The 26117-nt window shown below is 50.9% G+C and overlaps 1 protein-coding gene across 1 annotated transcript in view; it reads left to right on the top strand.

Annotated features, from left to right (window-relative positions):
* fasn (fatty acid synthase) overlaps positions 1-23810 on the top strand; it is a 36315-nt gene extending 12505 nt beyond the window's left edge. The window contains exons 5-42 of the mRNA XM_079261305.1: positions 358-558; positions 2184-2306; positions 2558-2673; positions 2758-2892; positions 3739-4198; positions 5944-6131; positions 6208-6397; positions 6472-6566; positions 6704-6838; positions 8070-8273; positions 9349-9464; positions 9550-9725; positions 9804-9995; positions 10084-10164; positions 10748-10930; positions 11176-11355; positions 11526-11729; positions 11873-12189; positions 12272-12673; positions 12821-12985; positions 13617-13732; positions 13828-13982; positions 14318-14521; positions 14852-15002; positions 15107-15285; positions 15364-15483; positions 15558-15680; positions 16574-16797; positions 16878-17079; positions 17225-17376; positions 17464-17555; positions 17631-18025; positions 18675-18866; positions 18985-19212; positions 19308-19519; positions 21394-21492; positions 21696-21947; positions 23612-23810. Coding sequence (XP_079117431.1) covers positions 358-558; positions 2184-2306; positions 2558-2673; positions 2758-2892; positions 3739-4198; positions 5944-6131; positions 6208-6397; positions 6472-6566; positions 6704-6838; positions 8070-8273; positions 9349-9464; positions 9550-9725; positions 9804-9995; positions 10084-10164; positions 10748-10930; positions 11176-11355; positions 11526-11729; positions 11873-12189; positions 12272-12673; positions 12821-12985; positions 13617-13732; positions 13828-13982; positions 14318-14521; positions 14852-15002; positions 15107-15285; positions 15364-15483; positions 15558-15680; positions 16574-16797; positions 16878-17079; positions 17225-17376; positions 17464-17555; positions 17631-18025; positions 18675-18866; positions 18985-19212; positions 19308-19519; positions 21394-21492; positions 21696-21947; positions 23612-23749 — 7097 coding nt within the window. The 3' untranslated portion in view covers positions 23750-23810. The remainder of the gene's footprint in view (positions 1-357; positions 559-2183; positions 2307-2557; positions 2674-2757; positions 2893-3738; positions 4199-5943; positions 6132-6207; positions 6398-6471; positions 6567-6703; positions 6839-8069; positions 8274-9348; positions 9465-9549; positions 9726-9803; positions 9996-10083; positions 10165-10747; positions 10931-11175; positions 11356-11525; positions 11730-11872; positions 12190-12271; positions 12674-12820; positions 12986-13616; positions 13733-13827; positions 13983-14317; positions 14522-14851; positions 15003-15106; positions 15286-15363; positions 15484-15557; positions 15681-16573; positions 16798-16877; positions 17080-17224; positions 17377-17463; positions 17556-17630; positions 18026-18674; positions 18867-18984; positions 19213-19307; positions 19520-21393; positions 21493-21695; positions 21948-23611) is intronic.
* The last annotated feature ends 2307 nt before the right edge of the window (positions 23811-26117 follow it).

Here is a 26117-nt window from a genome sequence, read left to right as displayed (position 1 = left end):
TTGTCTTCAGTGACTACCTGTCTCCATCCCTGAAGACTTTCTTTTCTGTGTTCAGCAGCTTTCTCAGGTTTTAGGTTTCAGGTTTTAGGGTCAGTTGTTTTCCTGATGTTCCAGGACAAAACCAGGCTTTGATCAAGGACGAGATGGGTCCTTCCTAATGTACTGCAGACAGTCTCTGAAGAGTATAAAGTGTCCAACTGGGTTCTTAAAGAATCAGTAAAATGAGATTTTTGTTACCCCCTAAAGCTTGTTTATCTACCAAATAAACTGCACACACACTTTCAAATGTTTCTTCCTTTTAATTAGAATTTTCCTCCTGAAACTAAGGAATAACAATGTTTTCCCTTCATCTTCCAGGCCCCAGCACCGCCATAGACACAGCCTGCTCCTCCAGCCTGCTGGCTTTAGAAAACGCCTTCCACGCCATTCAGCAGGGCCACTGTGACGCTGCGCTGGTGGGCGGAGTCAACTTACTGCTCAAGCCAAACACGTCTGTCCAGTTCATGAAACTGGGGATGCTCAGTCCTGATGGGACTTGCAAGTCCTTTGACTCATCAGGTAAAAAAACATCCATCAGTTCGTTCATCTATTTTCAGGGTCGGGTTGCGGGGGAAACAGCCTAAGCAGGAAAGCTCAGACATCGCCCCCCCCCCCAGCTGTATTTGTCAGCTCGTTGGGTGGATCTGAAGGCGTTCCCAGACCGGTCAAGAGATATAATCGGTCCAGGGTGTCCGGTGTCTTCCTCAGGGTCTCCTCCAAACTATGTCGCTGAAACAATCATGTTTTATCTTCGGCGCAGCTGCTGTACAAATCTGTTTCCAGTTTCACACCAGCATCTCTCCTGCCTGCTAAACGTATCTGATTTTATTCGATGTTATTCTATAGTCATCTAGATCAGCGGTTCTCAACCTTTCTGCAACACAGTACCCCTTGTAAAATATTTTTTCAGCCAAGTACCTCCTAACCACTGCAAAGTATTTTTGGTTAAGAAAAAACATGAAATGCAACACTTTGTCATTTGTGTTTGGTTTATTAAACTTTTATTAAACTGTGCAAAACAACGGCAATTATTTTGCAAATCTACAAAATCTACATTTATTGAAATATATTAAATATTTATACAATATTATATTTTTTATTGAAGGATGTTTTAGAGAAAACATAAAATGGTAAGTTTTCCAAACATTTCACATACACCCTGGAATGCCTTGACGTACCCCCATTTGAGAAACAGTGATCTAGGAGACGCTTTAATCAAAGAGATGCACCGTTGTGCTCACTAAGGCTTCCCCACCAATTCTACGTTTTTATTCTTGATCAGGGAGGCAAAAACTGGCGGTGCAACAGCTTCAGTAAATATTTATTCTACATCTGAGCATCATTTATTCATTTTTAACAGCCTGTTGCAGTTTATAGACCATCAACACTTGGTGATGCTAACAGTAGGGATCCCCATGCCAGAAAGTTTTTAAACCTTTTAAACAGTTTGGAGTTTAAGCAGCATGTGACACACCTAGCATCTGGTTATAACCTACAGCCTTTCCACTGGTGTGTCCAAACGGGGATTCTTACAGTTCTGAACTGTCGTTTTTACCTGAAGAAAAACTGGAGAGTTTTGTTCTGGTTAATGCAAAGATGCTTAGTCGAGTTTCCTCCTACTTAAACCCAACAACCTGCTTTTTACATCCAGTTCCCATGTACGTTGTGTATGGGAACATCCCTAAATCCAGTGTGGGGTTCCCCAAAGATCAATGTGAGGCCCCAATACTTTATAATCTGGACATGTAGCCTCTTGGGGACGTCATTGGGAAGCAGATTTACCCAGCTATGCTGATGATACACAGCTTTACATCGCTGTGTCTGCTGAAGAGCTTGTGCCAGTTAAAGTTCTTTTAAACTGTATTTTATGAAGGAAGGCATGAAGGGCAGATAGTTTACAGCTTCATCAGGACAAACAGAAGCTTTAATTATTGGTCTATTTTACCAAAGCTAGCAATCCCTGAATCCCCCTGATTGTGTGGGAAATCTGTCTGTTCTTTTAGACTGCGGTGGATTTTATTCCACACACATCAGAAAAAGGCAGATTTATCATAAACATTTCCAGAATCTCTCTCTCTCACCAGTACAGATACTTTATTTATATTTATTTGTTGATGTTTATTAATATTTCTCGTCCCTGTCAGGAAATGGATACTGTCGTTCTGAAGCAGCGGTCGCAGTTCTGCTGACCAAGCGATCGGCGGCTAAACGGCTCTACGGCACTGTGATCAACGCAGGAAACAACACAGATGGATACAAAGAGCAAGGTGAGCACACCGCTGCAGACTCATGATGTCACTTCCTGTAAAGGTCTGGCCTCACAGTGTTGGAGAAAAACCTTCTGTCAGGTTGGAAGCCAGGTGTTAGGTGTAAGATGGAGGCGATGGACGGATGTCAGTGCAGGAAACATCTGGATTTAGCATGAACATCTGTTTGTGGTGGTGGGCGTGGCTTATTCCTGCAACTATCAGACTGATCAGTATTTCCACATTTCCTTTTCTCCTCCTGCTGGTTCCAGGTGTAACGTTCCCTTCAGGTGAGATTCAGCAGAGGCTGGTTCGTTCTCTCTACCAGGAGGTGAATGTAACACCTGACCAGGTGGAGTACGTCGAGGCGCACGGCACCGGAACCAAGGTTCGTTTACACATCTGGTTTCATTCACGGCTGATCCGTTGCAGAGGATGGACGAATCTCACCAGTTGTTTTCCTCTCTAACAGGTTGGAGACCCACAGGAAGTAAACGGTATCGTCGGCGTCTTCTGCCAATCTAAGCGAGAACCTTTGCTGATTGGTTCCACCAAGTCCAACATGGGTCATCCAGAGCCAGCCTCTGGTCTGGCTGCTCTGGTAAAGGTGAGCGTACCAGATGGAAATGCCTCCATTACAGCAGAACCGTTGAAGTAACATTACATAACATTCCTCTTCCAGCAGGAACAAGTGGAATAAAAAGTGGAATTAAAGTTAAAAAAAAAACAGAAGGGCGTGTGTTGAGTTAACACGCTGGTATCTGGATATTTAAAAGTCCTAAAAGCGATATTTTGACCTGCAGATATCGACGTATTGACTCCAGAGTTTTGACACGTCCATCCCGATCCTGAAGACAGACATTTTTTTCAGTGACTCTTCGTCATGCTGGTTGCACTGCGGTGTAAACTATCTTCATCCTGCATGATGGGGTCAAACGTTGTTGTCCAGCTGAGTAAAATATCGGCAAGCTTCCCTTTGGTTCTGTTTCCTGTTGCTGCTGCGATCGGTGCTTCCAGCGAAGGTGGAAACAGAGCTGCTGACTTTAATTTAGTCTGTTTCTGGTGTTATAAGAGACTGAACTCAACATGTCTGTCACAGACGGGATTATCGTTAAGTGTGAGCCTTCTCGGTATTTTCTTCGTTCCACAAACGTCCATCTTTACGGTCCAGACGGCATCACAGTCCAGAAAGATCCAGAAAAAATACATTCTATACAACCAGATAATTACAAGGATTAAAAACAAAAGAAAAGAAAACGTTGAATCCGGCGGAGTTGCACTGGAACGCCCAGCCGTCCCGACATCACCTGGTTGTTCCAGATTAAATAATATCATTAATAAGATTTCTGTCTCCGTTTGATGGAAATAAAAAACTTTGCCGTGATGTCATTACTGTTGCTATAGTAACCCGTTTGAGCTCCTGAACGATACGTATGTGCTGTTGCTCGTCCAGGTGTTACTGTCTTTGGAACGAGGAATCTGGGCCCCCAACCTTCACTTCAACACTCCCAACCCCGACATCCCCGCCCTGACAGATGGCCGGGTTCAGGTCGTCGACAGGCCGATCCCGGTCCGACGAGGCATCGTGGGGATCAACTCCTTTGGATTTGGAGGCTCAAACGTACACGTCATCCTGCGTCCAGCGGATGAACCGGCACGCTCAGATTCACCCGGGATGTTTCCCAGAGTCCTTCAGGCCTGCGGCCGCTCGGAGGCTGCAGTGGCGGCCATCCTGCAGAAGGGGAAGGAGCACAGCGCTGACCACGGCTTCCTGTCTCTGCTGAACGGCGTGTCGGGAATCCCTCCCAGCAGCATGCCGTACAGAGGCTACGCTCTGATTGGATGCCAGAGCGACGTGGAGGAAGTGCAGCAGGTTCCAGCTGCTGTCAGACCGCTGTGGTACGTCTGCTCAGGTGAGTCATCAATAACTCTGTGTTTAATCATACTGATTAGTTCTGATCAGGTGGATCCATCAAGATCTAATAGACCCACTCAGAACCTGCTGTCTTTGTGAGATCTGATGTCCCGGTTTATCCTTTAGGGATCTGATTTCCCAGTGGATCCTCTAGGGATCAGATATCCCGGTGGATCCTCTAAGGATCTGATCTCCCGGTGGATCCTCTAGGGATCTGATGTCCCGGTGGATCCTCTAGGGATCTGATGTCCCGGTGGATCCTCTAGGGATCTGATGTCCCGGTGGATCCTCTAGGGATCTGATGTCCCAGGAGATCCTCGCGGGATCTGATGTCCCGGGGGATCCTCGAGGGATCTGATGTCCAGGTGGATCTTCTAGGGATCTGATGTCCCGGGGGATCCTCTAGGGATCTGATGTCCCGGTGGATCCTCTAGGGATCTGATCTCCCGGTGGATCCTCTAGGGATCTGATGTCCCGGTGGATCCTCGCGGGATCTGATGTCCCAGGAGATCCTCGCGGGATCTGATGTCCCGGGGGATCCTCGAGGGATCTGATGTCCCAGTGGATCCTCTAGGGATCTGATGTCCCGGTGGATCCTCTAGAGATCTGATGTCCCAGTGGATCCTCGAGGGATCTGATGTCCCAGTGGATCCTCTAGGATTCTAATGTCCTGGTGGATCCTCTAGGGATCTAATGTCCTGGTGGATCCTCTAGAGATCTGATGTCCCAGTGGATCCGCTAGGGATCTGATGTCCCGGTGGATCCTCGAGAGATCTGATGTCCCGGTGGATCCTCGAGGGATCTGATGTGCCGGTGGATCCTCGCGGGATCTGATGTCCCGGTGGATCCTCTAGGGATCTGATGTCCCGGTGGATCCTCTAGGGTTCTGATGTCCCAGGGGATCCTCTAGGGATCTGATGTCCAGGTGGATCCTTTAGGGTTCTGATGTCCCAGGGGATCCTCTAGGGATCTAATGTCCCAGGGGATCCTCTAGGGATCTAATGTCCCGGTGGATCCTCTAGGGATCTGATGTCCAGGTGGATCCTCTAGGATTCTAATGTCCTGGTGGATCCTCTAGGGATCTAATGTCCTGGTGGATCCTCTAGGGATCTGATGTCCCGGTGGATCCTCTCGGGATCTGATGTCCCGGTGGATCCTCTAGGGATCTGATGTCCAGGTGGATCCTCTAGGATTCTGATGTCCAGGTGGATCCTCTAGGGATCTGATGTCCAGGTGGATCCTCTAGGGATTCTAATGTCCTGGTGGATCCGCGCGGGATCTGATGTCCCAGTGGATCCTCTAGAGATCTGATGTCCCGGTGGATCCTCGAGGGATCTGATGTGCCGGTGGATCCTCTAGGGATCTGATGTCCCGGTGGATCCTCTAGGGATCTGATGTCCAGGTGGATCCTCTAGGATTCTAATGTCCTGGTGGATCCTCTAGAGATCTGATGTCCCAGTGGATCCGCTAGGGATCTGATGTCCCGGTGGATCCTCGAGGGATCTGATGTCCCGGTGGATCCTCGAGGGATCTGATGTCCCGGTGGATCCTCGAGGGATCTGATGTGCCGGTGGATCCTCTAGGGATCTGATGACCCGGTGGATCCTCGAGGGATCTGATGTGCCGGTGGATCCTCTAGGGATCTGATGACCTGGTGGATCCACTAGGATTCTGATGACCCGGTGGATCCTCTAGGGATCTGACCAGTCTGATCCATCTGACCCGTCCTCTCTGCTTGTCCAGGTATGGGAACTCAGTGGGCAGGAATGGGTCGCAGCCTCATGCAGCTTCCGGCATTCCGAGAGTCTGTCCTGAGATCCGACGCCGCCCTGAAGGAAACTGGTCTGGTGGTCTCTCGGCTGCTCCTGGAGGCCGTTGAGGCCACTTTTGAGGACACCGTTCATGCCTTTGTTGGTCTCGCCGCCATTCAGGTAGAGTCCCGATGCCTCGTTCCTCTGACTTCATGTCTATGTTTGTTTGTTTGTTTACAGCTGCTTGTGTTTACAGATCGCCCTGATCGACCTGCTGACCCAGATGGGTCTGCAGCCTGACGGGATCGTGGGTCACTCGGTGGGAGAACTGGCCTGTGGGTACGCTGACGGGTCTCTGAGCCACACCGAGGCCATCCTGGCTGCCTACTGGAGAGGACACTGCATCAAGGAGGCCGACCTCCCTCCAGGAGGAATGGCTGCCGTCGGTATGGAAATGAAACGCTGTGGTGTGTGCATCTGTGTCTGCTCTGACCTCTGACCTCTGACCTGGTGTCTGCAGGGCTGACCTGGGAGGAGTGCATGGCTCAGTGTCCTCAGGGTGTTGTTCCAGCCTGCCACAACGCCGAGGACACGGTGACCGTCTCTGGTCCTCAGGTGATCCATGTTCGCCTGAACACACTCAGCCTGCTGAGCTGTGTGTGTGTTTACACACTGATGAAATGTTAACTATCATCTGTAGAACTACAACAGAAAATCCGCGAAGCAGAAACGATAAGTGTGTGTTCCTGCAGGAAGCAGTCAGTCGGTTTGTGTCGGAGCTGAAGCAGCAGGGAGTGTTTGCGAAGGAAGTCCGCAGCGCCGGCGTGGCGTTCCACTCCCACTACATGTCGTCCATCGGCCCGACGCTGCTCGCTGCTCTGAAGAAGGTTCAGGAACATTTTTCTTCTGTTTGGTGTTTTAAAACTTCAGTTCCAGAAAAGTTGTGACTGTAAAATGAAAACAGAATCTGATCAACCTTCATACAGAGATTTTTTTCTGTGAATCTTCTGATGATATTCTAAAACGTAGATGGAGAATCTTTAAAGTTTAAAAAACATTTTTATGAAATTGTTCCACAAGCTTTACACCCAGTTTGTCTCAGACTGGTGAAGATCTGTCCATCTTTCCATCTGAGAGACTCTGCCTCTCTGAAAAGCTCCTTTCATACCCAGTCATGTTACTGACCTGTTCCCAGTTAAACCAGTCAAGTTACTGACCTGTTCCCAGTTAAACCAGTCATGTTACTGACCTGTTCCCAGTTAAACCAGTCAAGTTACTGACCCGTTCCCAGTTAAACCAGTCATGTTACTGACCTGTTCCCAGTTAAACCAGTCATGCTACTGACCTGTTCCCAGTTAAACCAGTCATGCTACTGACCTGTTCCCAGTTAAACCAGTTATGTTACTGACCTGTTCCCAGTTAAACCAGTCATGCTACTGACCTGTTCCCAGTTAAACCAGTCAAGTTACTGACCTGTTCCCAGTTAAACCAGTCATGTTACTGACCTGTTCCCAGTTAAACCAGTCATGCTACTGACCTGTTCCCAGTTAAACCAGTTATGTTACTAACCTGTTCCCAGTTAAACCAGTCATGTTACTGACCTGTTCCCAGTTAAACCAGTCATGCTACTGACCTGTTCCCAGTTAAACCAGTTATGTTACTGACCTGTTCCCAGTTAAACCAGTCATGTTACTGACCTGTTCCAAGTTAAACCAGTCATGTTACTGACCTGTTCCCAGTTAAACCAGTCATGTTACTGACCTGTTCCCAGTTAAACCAGTCATGTTACTGACCTGTTCCCAGTTAAACCAGTCATGTTACTGACCTGTTCCCAGTTAAACCAGTCATGTTACCGACCTGTTCCCAGTTAAACCAGTCATGTTACTGACCTGTTCCCAGTTAAACCAGTTATGTTACTGACCTGTTCCCAGTTAAACCAGTCATGTTACTCACCTGTTCCAAGTTAAACCAGTTATTTGTGACATTTTCAGATTTGTCTCAGCCTTGTTGGCGTTGCGGTTGTACGTGCAGTCTCCTCTGTCTGAAACTGTCTCCATGGTAACGGAGATGTCTACAGGTGTGTTAGCCTGTAGTGTGACGGTAACATGTGGCGTGCAGGTGATCAGGGAGCCGCGGAGGCGTTCGGCCCGCTGGGTCAGCACCAGCATCCCTCAGACCGAGTGGGGGTCTCCTCTGGCTCTGTGCAGCTCGGCCGAGTACCACGTCAACAACCTGCTGAGTCCGGTGCTGTTCCAGGAGGCGCTGCGGCTGGTCCCCGAAGACGCTGTGGTGGTGGAGATCGCTCCTCACGCTCTGCTGCAGGTACTGAAGCACCGTGGTCCAACTCTGGGGTTTAACTGGGTTTTTACCCGACAGAGGAAACCGTTATCCGATAAATAAGCAACCACACCTGCTGCGAGAAGCATTAGGCCTTAAACTCCACCAGATCCCCGACGTCCATGTCTTCTGGCATCATCAGTTCCTACAGGAACACGCTGCAAAAACTGTAAAAAACAAGAAAAAATATACAAAGATCAGGTAAATGTTGCTTAAAATAAGATAAATTATCAGCCAACAGAACAAGAACATTTGGCTTGTCAAGACTTCCCAAAACAAGTAAAAATACTCTTAAAACAAGAGGAATTCTCTGGCATAAAAACATAAAAATAATTAAAGCCGCAAGCGGCATCCATCGGGTCCTCGCCTCATGCCGAACCCTCCACCCGAACTCGCCACAAAGCTTCCGGGTGGATGTGAAGTCAATGGTTTGAATCCCACACTAGTTTGTTTAAGAACATTGCACATAAAGTGCTAAATGGGTGTAAACGCCAAGATGGCGGACACCCCGTAGCCATGGTAACAGCTGCTTAATTGAGTTTTTTGCTCGTCTTGGCGTGGTAGACGTGTGTACCGAATTTCGTTACCCTACGATAACGTAGACATTCGGGACCCTCGAGACCCCCCCAAAAAACTGCCCCCCCCCACAATACATTCTATACTGTGTTAAGGACCTACCAAACATGAATAGTTACAGTTTTGGTGCACATCGCATGAATTTGTGCAAAGATATAAGCAAACCGTGTTTCATGGCGAGAAGGTTTTTTTCCAAGATGGCGGACACTTCCTTGCCATGGTAACAGTTTGTTAATTGAGTTTTTTGCTTGTCTAGGGTTGATACACGTGTGCCGAATTTCGGAGCATTAGGTCAAAGTAGACGATCGGGCCCCTTCGTATGGCTCGGACCCTAATAAGGATATGTGTACTAATTTAAGATTTTTAATCTTAGATTTCAGTTTTTGCAGTGCAGCAGTGTGTGTGTGTGTGTGTGTGTGTGTGTGTAGCGGAGACGTTTTCCAGGCTTTTCTTGCCGTTACTGACCCGACTCTCTGCTGGCCAGGCCATCCTCAAACGCAGCCTGAAGCACACCTGTTCCATCCTCCCTCTGATGAAGAGAGGCCACGCCAACAACCTGGACTTCTTCCTCTCCAACGTCGGCCGACTCTACACCAGCGGGTCAGTGAATTTAGTCCTGCTGGTTTGCAGAGACCACCTCCCAGCATCGTTTCCAGGTGAAAGATGTGTCTTTGTCCCGTTTTAGGATCGACGTGGACTGTAACGGTCTCGGTCCAGCGGTCAGGTACCCGGTTCCGGCTGGGACGCCTCTCATCTCCCCCCTGCTGCAGTGGGACCATTCTCAGACCTGGGACGTCCCCAAACCAGAGGACTTTTTCTACAGCTCAGGAGGATCCAGTTCCGCCGCCGTCTACAACATCGGTGTGAATAATGGAAAATAAATGAAAAATTAATAAAATAACTTCCATCTGAGTGTCCGTCTTCTCCGTCCTCCATCAGAGACAAACCCAGACTCAGCAGACCACTATCTGACTGGACACTGCATCGATGGACGTGTCCTCTACCCGGCGACGGGCTACCTGATTCTGGCCTGGCGGACTTTGGTGAAAAGTTGTGGGGTTGTCATGGAAACGACCCCCGTCACCTTCGAGGACGTGACCATCCACAGAGCCACCATCCTGCCGAAGACCGGTGAGGACGGCATCGGGGAGGCGGTCTGGAGACCCGACGAGCTGCTTGTTCTCCATCTTCACCCTCCTGTCTGTTCTGGGTCTTGCAGGTTCTGTTCAGCTGGAGGTCCATCTGATGCCGGCCACCAGCACCTTCGAGGTTTCAGAGAACGGGAACCTGGCCGTCAGCGGTAAGTAGCTTCACAAGCCCAGCAGAGTCCGAGGTCCAGACCAGCTGATGGACTGGTTTATTGCTCCACTCTGGGATCAGGTTTTAATTCAGTTCAAGCATTTTATTTCCTGGACAAGACAGGATCTGGTCCAGAATCTTGTCCAGGTTCTGGTCCAGGTTGCTGTCCAGGATCTTGTCCAGGATCTTGTTCAGGATCTTCTCCAGGATCTTGTCCAGGATCTGGTCCAGGTTGCTGTCCAGGATCTTGTCCAGGATCTTGTTCAGGATCTTCTCCAGGATCTTGTCCAGGATCTTGACCAAGATCTTGTTCAGGATCTTCTCCAGGATCCTGTCCAGAATCTTGTCCAGGTTGCTGTCCAGGATCTGGTCCAGTTTTCTGAGCCTGACACTTCAGCTGATTTTCTTTTTCCCGGACCTCACCGGATCTGATGGAGGAACGGATCCGCTCCAGATCCCGGACTTGTTGGAGAATTGTGGGATCAGAGAACGGCTCCAACAGGAAGATCTTTGGAAAGGATCCTGGAGACCTGGTCCTGCAGACCAGTTCGAGTGTGAATCTGATTTTCTTCTTGTCCTTTCAGGGAAGGTCCGCCTTCTCGAGGATTCCGCCCTCGATTCTTTCCGGAATCTTATTAACCAGGAATCTTCCAGCGACTCCGACTCCAACACTCTCCTGAAGTCAGGTGACGTGTACAAGGAGCTGCGGCTGCGAGGATACGACTACGGGAAGACCTTCCAGGGAATCCTGGAGTCCAACAACGCAGGTAGCGCTCATGTTTCTACAGTAACGCTCACGTTGCTATGGTAACACTCATGTTTCTACAGTAACGCTCCCGTTTCTACGGTAACGCTCACGTTTCTACGATAAAGCTCACGTTTCTACATCTTCTTCCTCTGCAGTCCAGCTGGGACAGAACGTGTCCCGTGTCTTTCAGCGGACTGAACAGACGTCATGCTAAGATTTTATCAGCTCGTGTTGAGTTTCATTGCTTTTCCTTTCCGCTCCCAGGAGACAGCGGGAAGCTGCAGTGGACGGGAAACTGGGTGACGTTTCTGGACACCATGCTGCAGATGATCGTGGTCGGGCTGCCGGGTCGTAGTCTGCGGTTACCCACCAGAATCCGCTCGGTCTGCGTCGATCCAGCTCTCCATGTGGAAAAAGTTTTCGAGTACATTGATGGAAAAAAAGGTGAGTTTGAAGATGAACCGAACATGGAGGACATGAAGTGGCGCTCCCGGTCCATCCTGGTCCGGCAGACTTCCTGCAGACCTTCAGTTCCTGAAAGCCTCAGAGCTCGCTGTGCTGCATTTAGAGTCCCACAATAAACCCCGTTAATCTCATCTCATCTCATCTCTCAGCTGTCCACGTCAACGTCAACCGTTGCCTTGACAACATTGTTGCTGGGGGAGTCCAGATCAGCGGTCTGCACGCCACCGTGGCCCCCCGGAGGCAGCAGCAGCAGACCCCGCCCACTCTGGAGGAGTTTGTGTTCGTTCCCTACGTGGAGACGGAGTGCCTCAGAACCAATCAGAAACTAGCAGAACAGCTGAGACTCTGCAAAGGTAAACCGGGTTCCTGAGTGTCAGAGACCTCCGTTAGACCGCCGTCGGCTGCAGGGCTGGTCTAACGAAGGTCTACTGTCCCAGGACTTTTAGATGCTCTTCTTGTCGTCTTCTGAATGTTTTCTTCCGTCTTTTCCGTCCAGATCTGATCCGTAAGCTGCAGCTGAAGTTGGCTCCTCACGGCGTCCAGCTGTCCATCCCGGGTCTGCAGGCGGAGCCGGATGCCAGACTTCCCGTCCCTGAGGGATCGAAGCCCGACCTGCTGCGCCTGCTGACGCTCCTCTGTGGTCTGGAGCTGAACGGGAACCTGCAGTCGGAACTGGAGCAGGTGGTGGAGAAGGAGCGGGCCTGTCTGCTGCAGGACTCTCTGCTGCAGGGTCTGTTGGACGATCCGGCCTTCAGACACTTCCTGGACATCGCTGTGGAAAACTCTACGCCTGGCCGGATCAGAGTCCTGGAGGTAAAGGTTAAACCCGGATCCTGACTCGGCGCGATGCTCCAGACTCTGAGTCTAAACCTGTTGCCTCTGCCGATGCTTCCAGGCGCTCTCAGACGATGGCCAGCTGTTTCCTCGCGTGGTCCCCCTCCTCAACATCCAGCCGATGATGCATGTGGACTACACCACCACAACGTCCAGCCTGGATCTCCTGGCCCCCCTGGAGGCCACCCTGCAGGATCTGTCTGTCTCCTCGGCGCAGTGGGACCCTCTGGTCAGCCCAGCTCCTGGAGGTCTGGCGTCGGCGGCGGACCTGGTTCTGTGTAACCATGCGTGGGGCCCGCTCAGGACAGAACCCGGGACGCTGGTGGCGAACTTGTCCTCTGGAGCCAGAGAGGAAGGCTTCGTTCTGCTGCACACCCTGCTGAAGGGGGAGGCGGTGGGGGAGACGGTGGCCTTCCTCAGCAGCTCGGCTCAGATCAGCAGCCAGGGTGGACTTCTCACGCAGGTCAGACTGGTTTCTGAGGTCCACCACCGTCCAGTCGGTCATTCAGACCGCTCACATGTCGTTAATAATCCAGTAGAAGACAGAAATGATCAATAAAGTGATCAGCAACATCCTTCATGTCGCGCTGATTTCTGTTTTTCTCCTCAGGCTGAGTGGGAGAAGGTTTTCTCCGAGGCTTCGCTGAACCTGGTGGCTTTCAGGAAGTCCTTTTATGGCTCCGCCCTTTTCCTGTGTCGCCGGAAGTCCCCGAGTAAACAGCCTGTTTACGTCCCAGTGGAGGGCGCCGACTACAAGTGGGTGGAAACTCTTCAGGTGGGTCCGAAACTTCAGCTGAACATGTTTTTCATCTAAGAATGAAAAGAAAGTAAACGTCTCTGAAACAGAAAACAACCGAGCTGGCAGATTCTAAATGAAAATGCTAAAGGTCTCAGGAAGTCCTCTGGAAATCATCTGGCAGCTCTCTGGAGAGACTCCAGAAAATGCAGAGACAATCCTGCAGAAATATTCCAGATGTGACGTCACTGACAGCTGTTCTGTGTGTCCCGGAGAACCCGTAGAAATGTTCTGGTTCTGTTTGACGGGACGGCAGGAGATCAGAATGACGATGACGTCGTCCTGTTTAAAAATGGCGCGAAGCCACCAGGAAGTGCTGAGTCAGCAGAAGGGAGCGTTCTGACTCGGTCCTGACTCGGTCCTGACTCGGTCCTGACTCGGTCCTGACTCGGTTCTGACTCAGTTCTGACTCGGTCCTGACTCGGTTCTGACTCGGTCCTGACTCTGTCCTGACTCAGTCCTGACTCGGTCCTGACTCGGTCCTGACTCGGTTCTGACTCAATTCTGACTCGGTCCTGACTCGGTTCTGACTCGGTCCTGACTCGGTCCTGACTCAGTTCTGACTCGGTCCTGACTCGGTCCTGACTCGGTCCTGTGTGTGCGTGTGCAGCAGGTGATGATGTCGGACTCGGACCGTCCCGTGTGGTTGACGGCGTCTCAGCCTTACTCTGGAATTGTGGGAATGGTCAACTGTCTTCGGCAGGAACCGGGCGGCAGCCGGATACGGTAAGACCTCCGGTTACCGTGGAAACGGGTCAGAACACGATGATAGAATGTGGATCTGGTGTATTGATGTCAGTTTCCTCGCTCTTCATCCTCAGCTGCATCTTCGTGTCCAACCTGAACGGGTCTGCAGCGGCGCCGGTTCTCCAGCCGGGTCATCGGTCCATTCAGACGGTCCTGGACGGCGATCTGGCGATGAACGTGTTCAGAGACGGGCGGTGGGGAACCTTCAGACATCAGCTCATCTCTCATGGTATCGTCATGTGGTTCTGGTTCTGATAAATCTGGGTCAAACTTTCCGGTCTCTGCAGCAGAACTGTCTGGTTTTGGCTGTAAAACTTTAGCGATCCAGATCTCTACCCCCATTTGGGGATCCAGATCCAGATCCAGAGTTCTGGAGACCCGGATGGATCAGATCTTCATCATTTCTGCTCACTCAGAACTTTCTGCAGGTTTATTAATGACCTGCAGACGTTTCATCAGTCGCCGTCTTCGCCGTCCTCGTTACGCTTCCTGAAGGTTCAGCATCTCTATAAACTCTGTGTGTGTGTGTGTGTGTGTGTGTGTGTGTGCGCGCATCTCCTTCAGATCTGAAGGAAGAGCCGACAGACGCTGCGTACGTCAACGTGTTGACTCGAGGTGACCTGGCGTCTCTGCGCTGGATCTCCTCGCCGCTCCGGCACTTCGTCAGCGCCGACCCGTCCGTCCAGCTCTGCCAGGTCTACTACAGCTCGCTCAACTTCCGGGACGTCATGCTGGCAACCGGGAAGCTGCCGCCGGACGCCATCCCAGGTACGCACCCGGTCAGACTCTTCAGATCCTGCTCAGATTCAGAGGCACCGTGGAAACCAGTTTCCTCCTGTTAATCTGGGACTGGAACGGGTCGGGTCGGCTGTCCTCGTCCTCCTCCCAGTCCAACCAGTCTGCTGGTCTGACCCAGTCCTACTGGTGAGGAGGAAAGAGTGCGGCTCATTCACATCATCAGCAGATTTTTTTCCACCTTTCTAAAATTTTTATTTTACTTTTGTGTTTTTTTTTCTCTTCTCGTTCCTCGTCTTCCTCCTCTCTTCTTACCGCCTTATTTCTTCTTCTGTGTTTGCGCTGTGATGTTTGCGTCTTCAGGCGACCTGGCGCTGCAGCAGTGCATGCTGGGAATGGAGTTTTCAGGCCGTGACCCTGCAGGACTTCGTGTGATGGGTCTTCTTCCAGCTAAAGGTCTCGCCACGGTGGTGGACGCCGACCGCCGCTTCCTGTGGGACGTTCCAGCTCACTGGTCAGTGAGCAACTTACATCACTTCCTGTGTGTGTGTGTGTGTGTGTCTATAGGCCATGTGATCTGCTACAGCTGTGTGTGTGTGTGTGTGTGTGTGTGTGCAGGACTCTGGAACAAGCGGCATCGGTCCCAGTGGTCTATGCTACCGCCTACTACTCCCTGGTGGTGCGTGGCCGACTGCGGCCTGGTGAGACGGTCCTCGTCCATTCCGGGTCGGGTGGCGTGGGTCAGGCCGCCATCGCCGTGGCGCTCAGCAGGAAGTGCAGAGTTTTCACCACCGTCGGTGGGTTTTCTTCTTCTGCGTTTGTCTCTCCGCTGCATCTCCGAGCTGATTGGACGGTTGCTGTTTTGGACTGTGCAGGTTCGGCCGAGAAGCGGCGCTACCTCCAGGAGAAGTTCCCGCAGCTCTCAGCGGAGAGTTTCGCCAACTCCAGAGACTCCTCGTTCGAGCAGCACGTCCTGCTGCGCACGCAGGGAAAAGGTCAGATGCCGCGGAGACGGGACACGACTGCAGCAGCTTCTGCTCACAGACAAACCGTCTGCGATGTGTTCCAGGTGTGGACGTGGTGCTGAACTCGCTGGCGGAGGAGAAGCTGCAGGCCAGCGTTCGATGCCTCGCCAGACACGGACGGTTCCTGGAGATCGGGAAGTACGACCTCTCCAACAACACTCCGCTCGGTAACTCCTCCCCCGCCGATCTTCCTGTCACCAACACTCACCTCCTCCTCAGCGAGGAGGACGGATCTAACAGAACCTCCTGCTGGTTCTGATGGGTTGTAGTCTGCTGGTTCTGATGGTTTGTAGTCTGCTGGTTCTGACGGGTTATGGTCGGCTGGTTCTGATGGGTTGTAGTCTGCTGGTTCTGATGGTTTGTAGTCTGCTGGTTCTGACGGGTTATGGTCGGCTGGTTCTGATGGGTTGTAGTCGGCTGGTTCTGATGGGTCGGGTTTGACAGAACCGGAAGAATAACTGTTAGCTGCGATGATGTTCAAACGGTTCTGATGCTGACTGACCTGATTGGACCTCTGACACTGCCGTCCAGCTCCGAGGACCAGGCCCGGTCCAGTCGGGTGGGAAGGTCAGTCCCAGACTCCTTCAGAACTCAGACCTCCCAGTTCCTTCAGAACTTAGTGTCTGGTACCATCAGAAGCTTCCAGCTCTGATCCAAGAGGTTCCACAGAGACCAGCTCGTGTTGGAAGATCTTTTGGACCTCTGACACGTGGACTGCACATGATCCTGGCTGGTCCCGCCAGCAGCTGCAGAACCAGAGCAGGAAGCTGCAGATGGTCTCCAGGTTTCTGATAGCTTGGGAGGAAGTCTGGTTGTTCTTCGGTAAAGTTTATTTAAAGAGCGAAACGATTTCTTTTCTAACATCTGGAACAAAACCTGCAGTTTTGATCCAGATGTAAATAAAACTTCTGGATCCTGATTAAACCAGATGGAGAAGAGTGCTGGAGCCGCCCCCGAGGTGAAGCCGTGGTTGGACGTATGGACTGATGGGAGGCTCTCCAGACTCGCTCTGTGTTGGGGTTTTCCAGCAGCAGACTTACGGCGCTGTCCTCCTCCTCAGGGATGGCTCTGTTCCTGAAGAACGTGGCCTTTCATGGGATCCTGCTGGATGCTCTGTTTGAGGACGGCAACAGGGAGTGGGAGGAGGTGTCCCAGCTGCTGAAGGAGGGCATCGTGGGAGGCGTCGTCCAGCCTCTACGGACGACGGTGTTCCAGAGAGACCAGGTTGAGGACGCGTTCAGGTTCATGGCTCAGGGCAGACACATCGGGAAAGTGGTCCTGAAGGTCAGCGTCCTCTCTGAACTCTCCAGGTCCTCTGACGGCTCATCACGTCATCCTGCAAATGTTTCTGGTCTTTTCCCCAGATCCGCAGTGAAGAACCGGGTCCGGCTGCTCAGCCCGCCTCCCCGTTGTCTCTTCCAGCCATCCGTCGGACCTTCTGCCCTCCGTCCCACTCCTACGTCATCACCGGCGGCCTGGGGGGCTTCGGTCTGGAGCTGGCGCAGTGGCTGATGGAGAGAGGAGCCCGCAGACTGGTGCTGACGTCCCGATCTGGCATCAGGACAGGTAGCTTCTCCTCGGTACCAGTTTCAGCATCTGAAAAGTTTTTCTTCTGCTGGGAATGAAACGTGACCCGGTGGGATTTACGACTCGTCGTGTTTTTATCGACCTGTCAGGACGAACGTGTCCAACGCCGCTTGTTTGTCTGCAGGTTATCAGGCCAAACGTGTGCGGGAGCTTCGGGACCAGGGTGTGTCGGTGCTGGTGTCCACGAAGGACGTCAGCACACCGGGAGGAGCAGAACAGCTGATCTCCGAGGCCTCCCAGCTCGGTCCAGTGGGAGGAGTCTTCCATCTCGCCATGGTAACGCACGCCGCCGCCGTCTAAAGCCCATCAGATTAGGTTTGGATCATCCAGATTTGGACGTTTGTGTGTTCGATGTGTCATCAGGTGCTGAAAGACGGGATGTTGGAGAATTTGACCCCGGAGCTCTTTGTTGACGTTTGCAAACCGAAATGTGACGGAACCATAAATCTGGACAAGTAAGACGCGTTTCCTGCTGGAACTTCACCGCTGCTGACTGGACGCTGACGCTGTGGTGTCCCTTCCCTCCTCAGAGTGACCAGAAGGTCCTGTCCAGACCTCAGGTACTTCGTGGCCTTCTCCTCAGTCAGCTGTGGCCGTGGAAACGCCGGCCAGAGTAACTACGGTTACGCCAACTCAACGATGGAGCGTGTATGTGAGAAGCGGCGCCATGATGGCCTGCCTGGTTTGGCGGTTCAGTGGGGGGCCATCGGGGACGTGGGCGTGGTGCTGGAGACGATGGGTGGAAATGATGCTGTGATCGGTGGAACGCTGCCCCAACGCATCACTTCCTGCCTGGAGGTGCTGGACTTCTTCCTGTGTCAGCAGCAGGCGGTGATGTCCAGCTTCGTTCTGGCAGAGAGGACGGCGGTGAAGAGCGAGGTGGGAAACAAGAGAGACCTGGTGGACGCCGTCGCCCACATTCTGGGTAGGACATCAGATTTGTGGAGGTTTTGTTTGTTTCTTCTCTCTGGTCCCGTTCAGCGCCATGGCAACAGAATGACGATGGCTTTGTCGTGTGGACAGCCGGACCTGCTCAGGCCTGCTGTGGTCTGAGTGTTTGGAAATAAAGGAAATAAAACTTTGTGGGAATAAATCTCCACTTGATAGTGAAGGATTTTCTATAGTTTTACTTTGTTTCTTAGTAAATTTACATTTTAAAGCTGAACCTGACACGAGGCTCAACGAGTAGGTTAAACATTTCCGCAGTTAGAGCTGACTTACTGACTCATCAGTGACTCGGTCTGTAACGACCGACTCGTTATGGAACCAGTAACTCAGGCTGTTCTAACTGGTTTGGATTATAACCAGTAACTTGATCAGTAATCACTGACTGTTTATAACCAACAACTTGACCTGGAACCAGTAACTCGACTCTTGATCTTAAACCAGTAACTCTGTATGTAACCAAGGAGTCTAGATCTTAAACCAGTGACTCGTCGTATAACCAGTAACTCGGCGTGTAACCAGTAACGCCTGAGTTGAGCTTACTGGTCTGTAATCCCAGCCAGTGTTGACATCCTCTCTGACCAGGACGAGATGAATCCGGTTTAATCCGGTTCCTTCCTCCGCCGCAGGCGTTCGGGATGTCAGCAGTCTGAATGCTGACGCCTCATTGGCCGATTTGGGTCTGGACTCTTTGATGGGCGTGGAGGTTCGCCAGACTTTGGAGCGGGACTACGACATCGCCATGGCGATGAGGGAGATCCGCCAGCTCACCATTAACAAGCTGCGGGAGCTGTCCACGAAGAAGCCTGAAGGACCCGGTGGTAAAGATCATTCCTTCTGCCAGAGAGCAGCTAGTGGATCGGGTTGATGGTTAGACTGGTCTGAAACCAGTAGGATCTGACTTTACGTACCAGTGTTTGTTTCTCCCAAACCGTCCAGAGTCTGACCGCGCTGCCGCCAAACGGAAAGCCGTTCGCGCCGTACTGGAACCAGATGTGACCCAGCTGCTGGTCAACCCCCACGGTCCCACCGTGACGCCACTCAACCAGGTCCAAAGTCCGGAGAGGCCCCTGTTCCTGGTGCATCCCATCGAGGGCTCCGTCGCCGCCTTCAAGACGCTGGTCTCCAAACTCCGTGTGCCGTGTTACGGATTACAGTGCACCAAAGGTACGGAAAGTTCCGGATGCTGACTCTGGACCAGAACTCTGAGCCGGAGATGACCCAAACCCAGGTGGTGCTGACTGGTTTTTGTCTGTTCCCAGCTGCCCCGCTGGACAGCATCCAGTCTCTGGCAGCTTTTTACGTCAGCTGCATCCGACAGCTCCAGGCAGACGGGCCTTACCGGATCGCCGGGTATTCCTTTGGAGCCTGTGTGGCATTTGAGATGTGCTCTCAGCTGCAGAACCAGAACCAACCCGTGGATCATTTGTTCCTGTTTGACGGTTCACACTCCTACGTAGCAGCGTACACACAGGTTGGGGAAAAACACACACACACACACACACACAGAGTTTTCTCTGACAAGACGTTGAAACTTAAAACTCCGAGAAGTTTTTTCTAATGCCGGGCGGACACTGTGCGATTGTAGAAATCTGACTGTTGGGGAAATGCTCCCGCTGCACGACCGGGTTTGTCCCTCCTACTCTATCTGACCCGACGACATGTGTACTCACACTGTACGACTGCTGTCAGCCACCATTATTGACAACCACGACTACTTGTCGGCATCAGTCGGCGTGTGACGGCACGACGTGCTCGAGTGTGAACAACGAAAAACAAAGGTTCCTAGTTCCCATGACAACCACAGCGTGCCTGACAACAAGATGGCGAGCAGGCAGCAAGTTGTTGCAGTTGTGTGCGCTGAAACAAAATAAAAAAAGAAAACCTCGTGTTCTCTCCATAGCTCTCCTAATCTCTCTTCTAGCAGCTGTGTCCACCGCACACGTCTGAAGTTGGGGTTGCCCACCATTGTTTAAAGCTCCGCCGGCGTCTTCTGCGCAGGTGCGAACGTAGAATCGTGACGTAACGGCACTCACACTGTACGGGCTACGGCGAACATTTCTGACATGCCAGAAGTTTGATCGGGAGGTCGCAGCATCATCGTTAGAACGTAGCAGCAATTAATCCTGAGTGTTCTCACACTGTACGCCTCCCAACCTCCCGACCGGACATCCCGACGCTACCATGTTTCCACGATGACGCAGCGTGACGTCTGCGACAGCAAAATCCTGGTGAAATCGCCTCAAAATCGCAGTGTCCGCCTAGCATTACATACAGTTGTGCTCACATGTCTTCATCCCCTTTCATTAAAGAAAAGCTGAATTTACAAAGTCACTCAAATAACTGGAGACTTAAAAAAGGAACAATAACTAATAATTTGCAAAAATATAATTTAGTCATATAAGACACTGTTTTTTCATTTAATTAAGTTGAAGAAAGAAAAAAAAAAACCAAACAAATGTGTCCTGGACAAATGAGAGACTTTTCTGTTGAACAGTGGGACAAAATACCTGTCAACAGGTGCAGAAGTCTGACTGAGAGGAACAGAAAACACCTGACTGGAGCGGAAACATTAAAGGATTCTTCAACTAAATATTATTTTATGACTGATGGAATATGTAATAAATTATCTTATTTGTTTGCTTTTTAAGAAAAAATATTTCTATTGAACCAGAATTAGAAAATAATGTAATGATTTTCATAACATTTTATTATTACTTTAGTCAATTTCAGCTTATTTTACAGGCAGCTGTTTTTTTTCCTTCTTTAATGAATAAATATGAGCACAACTGTACAAATGAAAATATTGAGTTCAGATCAGCCAGAGGATCATTAATTCTATTCTTTTCTCATCACTTATTGATCTTTTGCTGCTCCTGATTGGACACTACTGTCAGTTTAAGCTCTCTGATTGGTGGAAAGTCTGACAGGAAGTGTCTTCATCATCATGTCCAGGTGAAAATAGAGGTCTCTTAGCAACATGTAGAGATGAAAATGTGATGAAAAATGGTGTTATGGATCTGAACAGACACACGTTGTGTCGGGATTGTAAAGCTCCTGAACGGGACATAAAATGCCTGGAAAACTTCCGTAGACCACCTGAAGCAAGGTCTTTAATCACGTAAAACCCGCAGAGCCCCTCCAGAACCTGGATGGAGGATCCCGGATCTGAAGGATAAGCTGTCCATCACAGTTCACCCCCAGAGTAACACAGTGCTGCTCTGAGACTCTGGTGATGATGGAAGCGATGTTGCTAGGAGACGATGGTGTCCAAGAGGAGTTTTAAGGGTCAACGGGCATCAGAGACTTCTTGGTTCTAATCCGTTTGGTGAATTCTTTGCTTTTCAGAGCTACAGATCCAAACTGACTCCAGGAAACGAGTCTGAAGCCGAGACTGAGGCTCTGTGTGCCTTCATCCAGCAGTTCACCGGCATCGAATACAACAAGGTACTCCTCCTCATCACTCCTCTTCATCAGGACATGTGACTGGGTCACCGGGCCCGGACCAACGGACCGGACTGACGATAAACAGTGAACATGTGACAGAGATAGTCTGGGACACGTTCAGCATCAGAACCATTCAGGAAGCTTCATTGTGAAGATACTCTGGTTTCTATGACAACGCTCCCTTTCCCCGTGTCCCTCTGCAGCTGTTGGAGACTCTGCTGCCGCTGTCGGACCTGGAGGCCCGTGTGGACGTGGCCGTGGACATGATCACCTCCAGCCACCAGAACATCAGCCGCGAGTCGCTGCACTTCGCCGCCTCCACCTTCTACCACAAGCTGAAGGCCGCCGACGGATACGTTCCTGCCACCAAATACCACGGCAACGTGATGCTGCTGCGCGCCAAAACCAGCAGCGAGTACGAGCAGAACCTGGGAGCTGACTATAAACTGGGCGAGGTAACACACACACACACACACACACACACACATCTAAATGAAGCTCCGCTGTTCCTCATCAGGTGTAAACATCTGTTCCTCCACCATGTGTGATGTTGCTCCTTTAGGGTTCTGATTAATTTATCGTCAGTGTGAACTCACCTGTTAAAGCCGGGATAGGTCATGTTCGGGAGCAAGATGTGAATGTGGCGCCCTGTCTTGGCTCCTCCCCCTCTGGTTCTGCTCCTCCCCCTGCCCTGGCTCCTCCCCCTCTGGTTCGTCTCCTCCCCCTGCCCTGGCTCCTCCCCCTCTGGTTCGTCTCCTTGCGTGATCCGAGGCTTTTTTATTCGCAGCAACGATTTTCTCTTTCTCGGCTGTTTAGCAGGAGGAGGCAAATAAACCGAGCCGGGTCGGGAAATCCTTCCTGCATTTTCTCAGCCATGTTTGCCTTCTGAGCTTCTTCTTCACTACTTTGTATTTTCATCCTAACACGCTGTTTATATGCAGGGTGTGGCTATCAGGTATGTGCTGCTGGAGGGGGAGGAGGGGAGCCGGGAGAAGAAGCTACGAAATATAAGAAATGAACAACTCCATTTGGGTCGGAACGTTTGGATTGGTCAGAGTTACAGATTTACAGTAAACTGAGGGTCTGACTATATTTCTCATTGTTCATGATTACAGAATGTATAGACTACTATCAGGACGAGGAACCGCTTCACCCAGAGTAAAAATAAAATGTTTCTGAACAAGATTATCTTCTGAAGCTTTAAAGGTTCAGGTGTGTCAACACGACGCCAAGCTGAAAGACATCAGCAACGATCGTAGAGGTGTCTGGAGAGGCGTCGAGGTTCATTTCAGCATTTTTTATGACATATTTTTAGTTTCAGTTATTCAGTTAGGTATTGTTTTATATTTTTATTTGTCTTTTGTACCAAATAATTTTCCATTTGTCAGACTCTGCAGGTCTCAGTCAGCTGGTTAGATGTTAAAGTTCATGACAGACCAGTTAGAGAAGACTGAACCAGTACGGCTTGTTGGGAAACATGGCAGGATGGTTTAGTCTGCAGAGCTGCATTTGAACAAACCAGCAGACTTCTGGAACAATGTCCTCTGGACAGACCAGACCAGCGTGGACATGTTTGGTCCTTAAACGCCTCATAGCAGCCGTCAGCACGGTGGTGGAGGGATGATGATCTGGTCCCTGATGGACCATGAAGTCCTCCGAGTCGGATGTGAGTCCGTCTGTCTCACAGCTTTTCTGAAACGTCTCATGAAGCAGGACGAAGATCCCAAACACAGAGACATGGTGCCGACACGATCCAGTCCGAGTCCAGACCTGGTCCTGACTGCAGGAACCAGACAGGCTGGAGGAGGAGGTCTCAGTGTGGCCCAGTTAAAGTCCAGACCTGATCCTGACTGGGAGACTGTGGTGGGACCTTCAGAGAACTTCCGAAACCACAGAGTGGACCAAAGTTCCTCCAGAACCACGAGAGAGACTGATCGGGTCACCTGGATCCTAACTTGGACTTAGTGGTTCTGCAGGAGCTTCTCTGATCTGCTGGATGATGAAGTTTTACTTCATTTTACAGCCTGATGAGGAACAGATGCTCTACTGGGTTTTAGCTGTTACTGGTTCTGGTTCTGATGGTTCTGGTTCTAATCTGTGTGTGAAATGTCTGTTTTAGGTCTGCGACGGTAAGGTCTCTGTTCACGTCATCGAGGGAGACCATCGCAGCCTCCTGGAGGGAGAAGGAGCAGAGTCCATCATCAGCATCATCCAGACCTCACTGGCTGAGCCCCGGGTCACACCGAGGGAGGGCTGAGCGCTCCCCGACGCTCCTCTTCCTGACACCCCCCTTCCCAAAAACTCCCATTGCCGAAAACTCCCCTTCTTTACGTCCCCTTCCCGATACTCCCCATCCCAACGCCCCCCTTCCCGACACTCCCCTTCCCAACGCCGCCCCTTCCCGATACTCCCCATCCCAACACCCCCTTTCCCGACACTCCCCTTCCCAGCGTCCTCTTTCCCGACACTCCCCTTCCCAACGCTCCCCTTCCCGACGCCCCCCTTCCCGACACTCCCCTTCCCAACGCTCCCCTTCCCGATACTCCCCATCCCAACACCCCCTTCCCGATACTCCCCTTCCCAACGCCGCCCCTTCCCGATACTCCCCATCCCAACGCCCCCTTTCCCGACACTCCCCATCCCAACGCCCCCTTTCCCGACACTCCCCTTCCCAGCGTCCTCTTTCCCGACACTCCCCTTCCCGACGCTGCCCTTCCCAACGCTCCCCTTCCCAACGCCGCCCCTTCCCAATACTCCCCATCCCAACACCCCCTTCCCAACGCTCCCCTTCCCAACGCCGCCCCTTCCCAACACCCCCTTCCCGATACTCCCCTTCCCAACACTGCCCCTTCCCGATACTCCCCATCCCAACGCCCCCTTTCCCGACACTCCCCTTCCCAACGCCCCCCTTCCCGACACTCCCCTTCCCAACGCCCCCCTTCCCGACGCTCCCCTTCCCAACGCTCCCCTTCCCAACACTCCCCTTCCCGACGCTCCCCTTTCCCGACACTCCCCTTCCCAGCGTCCTCTTTCCCGACACTCCCCTTCTCAACACCCCCCTTCCCGACGCCCCCCTTCCCGACTCTCCCCTTCCACCACATTCCACAGAAAGTTTTCGTTCCTTGGCTGAGTTCAGGATGTTTAGATGTTCCTCCCATCCGGAACAGACGGCGATGACTTTTCCCACCGGTTAGTCTGTTCAGAGATGTGTGTTAGCTCTAGTTTTCCTGGTTTAACCAGTTTTCCACCTTTAATCCGTCTGCTGTGGATGTGGGAGCAGATCAATGCCTCTGATCCGACAGAAACTCTGTTTTACTGAAGGATTGTGTCTGACACGTCCTCACCTGTTCACGTCTCTGTGGAAACGATCCCAGATGGCGCGTCTTTGTGTCGTAAGAGGAAACCTCCCGATTGATCCGTCTGGTCAGGAAAAGAAGGAATCACATTTGGAAAGATCCAACTAAAACATGAAATTATAACTGGGATTCTAAATTCCTGCTGGTGTGAAGCTGATGTCAGACAGCAGCTGATCACTTCGATTGAACCAAAGTTTGTAGCTGCAGCAGGAACGGATCATGAGGCTGGACTGGATCAGGACCGGCTCAGAGGACCTGATCCCGAAGGGAACATTTTTGTCTTTGTTCTGTAGTTTATAGTTCACTCCTGAAAGATTTCCTGGATGGAAGAAGTTTTTTAATCTTTATCACTTTAAGTTTGTTGTTTAACCAGAGAGGAGACATTGCGTCGTCCTCACTGTCTTTTCACACCGACCTGTCCTCTGAGACCTGCCAGCTGGTCAGTGAAGGGTCAGGTGACCACATGAAGGTGTGTCCACGTTTGTTCCTTTCTCCTTGTAACACTGTGACTAATAAAGATCTCTCACTAATCTCTGACTGTTTCTTCCATGCTGAAGTAAATCCACATCTGATCAACTCGTGTTTTATTCCCTGTAGAAGACAGAAAGCTGAACAAACGTCATAAATGAACCCAGTTTCCAGAAAGTAAATAAAAACAGGACGTCATCAACTCAACTTTATTTCTAAAGGCCTTTAAAACAACCAGAGTAGAAACAAAGTGGTGGACACAATCAGCCAAAATAAAAACAGAATAAAACTGTTAAATGGCAAATAAATAACACAATAAAACAACAGGTCATACAAGAAATATGGAAATAAAACAAAAAAACAAACTGAATAAATAGTAAGTAAAAACTGATAATAAAACTGAACTGCAGCACAATGACCGGAAACTGTCTTACGTTGGGTTGAAGGCCAAGGAATAAAAATGGGTTTTAAAAAATGGACAGGGAGGAGGCTTGTCTAATGTGGAGGGGAAACTCATTCCACAGTTTTGGACCGGCAACAGTAAAATCTCTGTCCCCTCTGAGCTTCTGTTTGGAGCTCGGTACGTCCAGGAGCAGCAGGTCAGCTGACCTGAGGCACCGGGTAGGAGTGTGGGGGTGGAGGAGCTCAGAGAGGTGAGGGGGACCCAGACCATGTAAAGATTTAAAAACAAATAAAAAACAATCTTAAAATGAATCCTGTAGTTTACTGGCAGCCAGTGGAGGGAGGCCAGGATGGGTGTTATGTGCTCCGTCTTATGTACTCCAGTTAGGAGGCGTGCGA

This window comes from Telmatherina bonti, assembly GCF_933228915.1.
Source record: "Telmatherina bonti genome assembly, chromosome: 21".
Taxonomy (NCBI): Eukaryota; Metazoa; Chordata; class Actinopteri; order Atheriniformes; family Telmatherinidae; genus Telmatherina; species Telmatherina bonti.
Note: the sequence above shows the minus strand (reverse complement) of the source record. Positions and strands in the feature narration are given on the sequence as shown.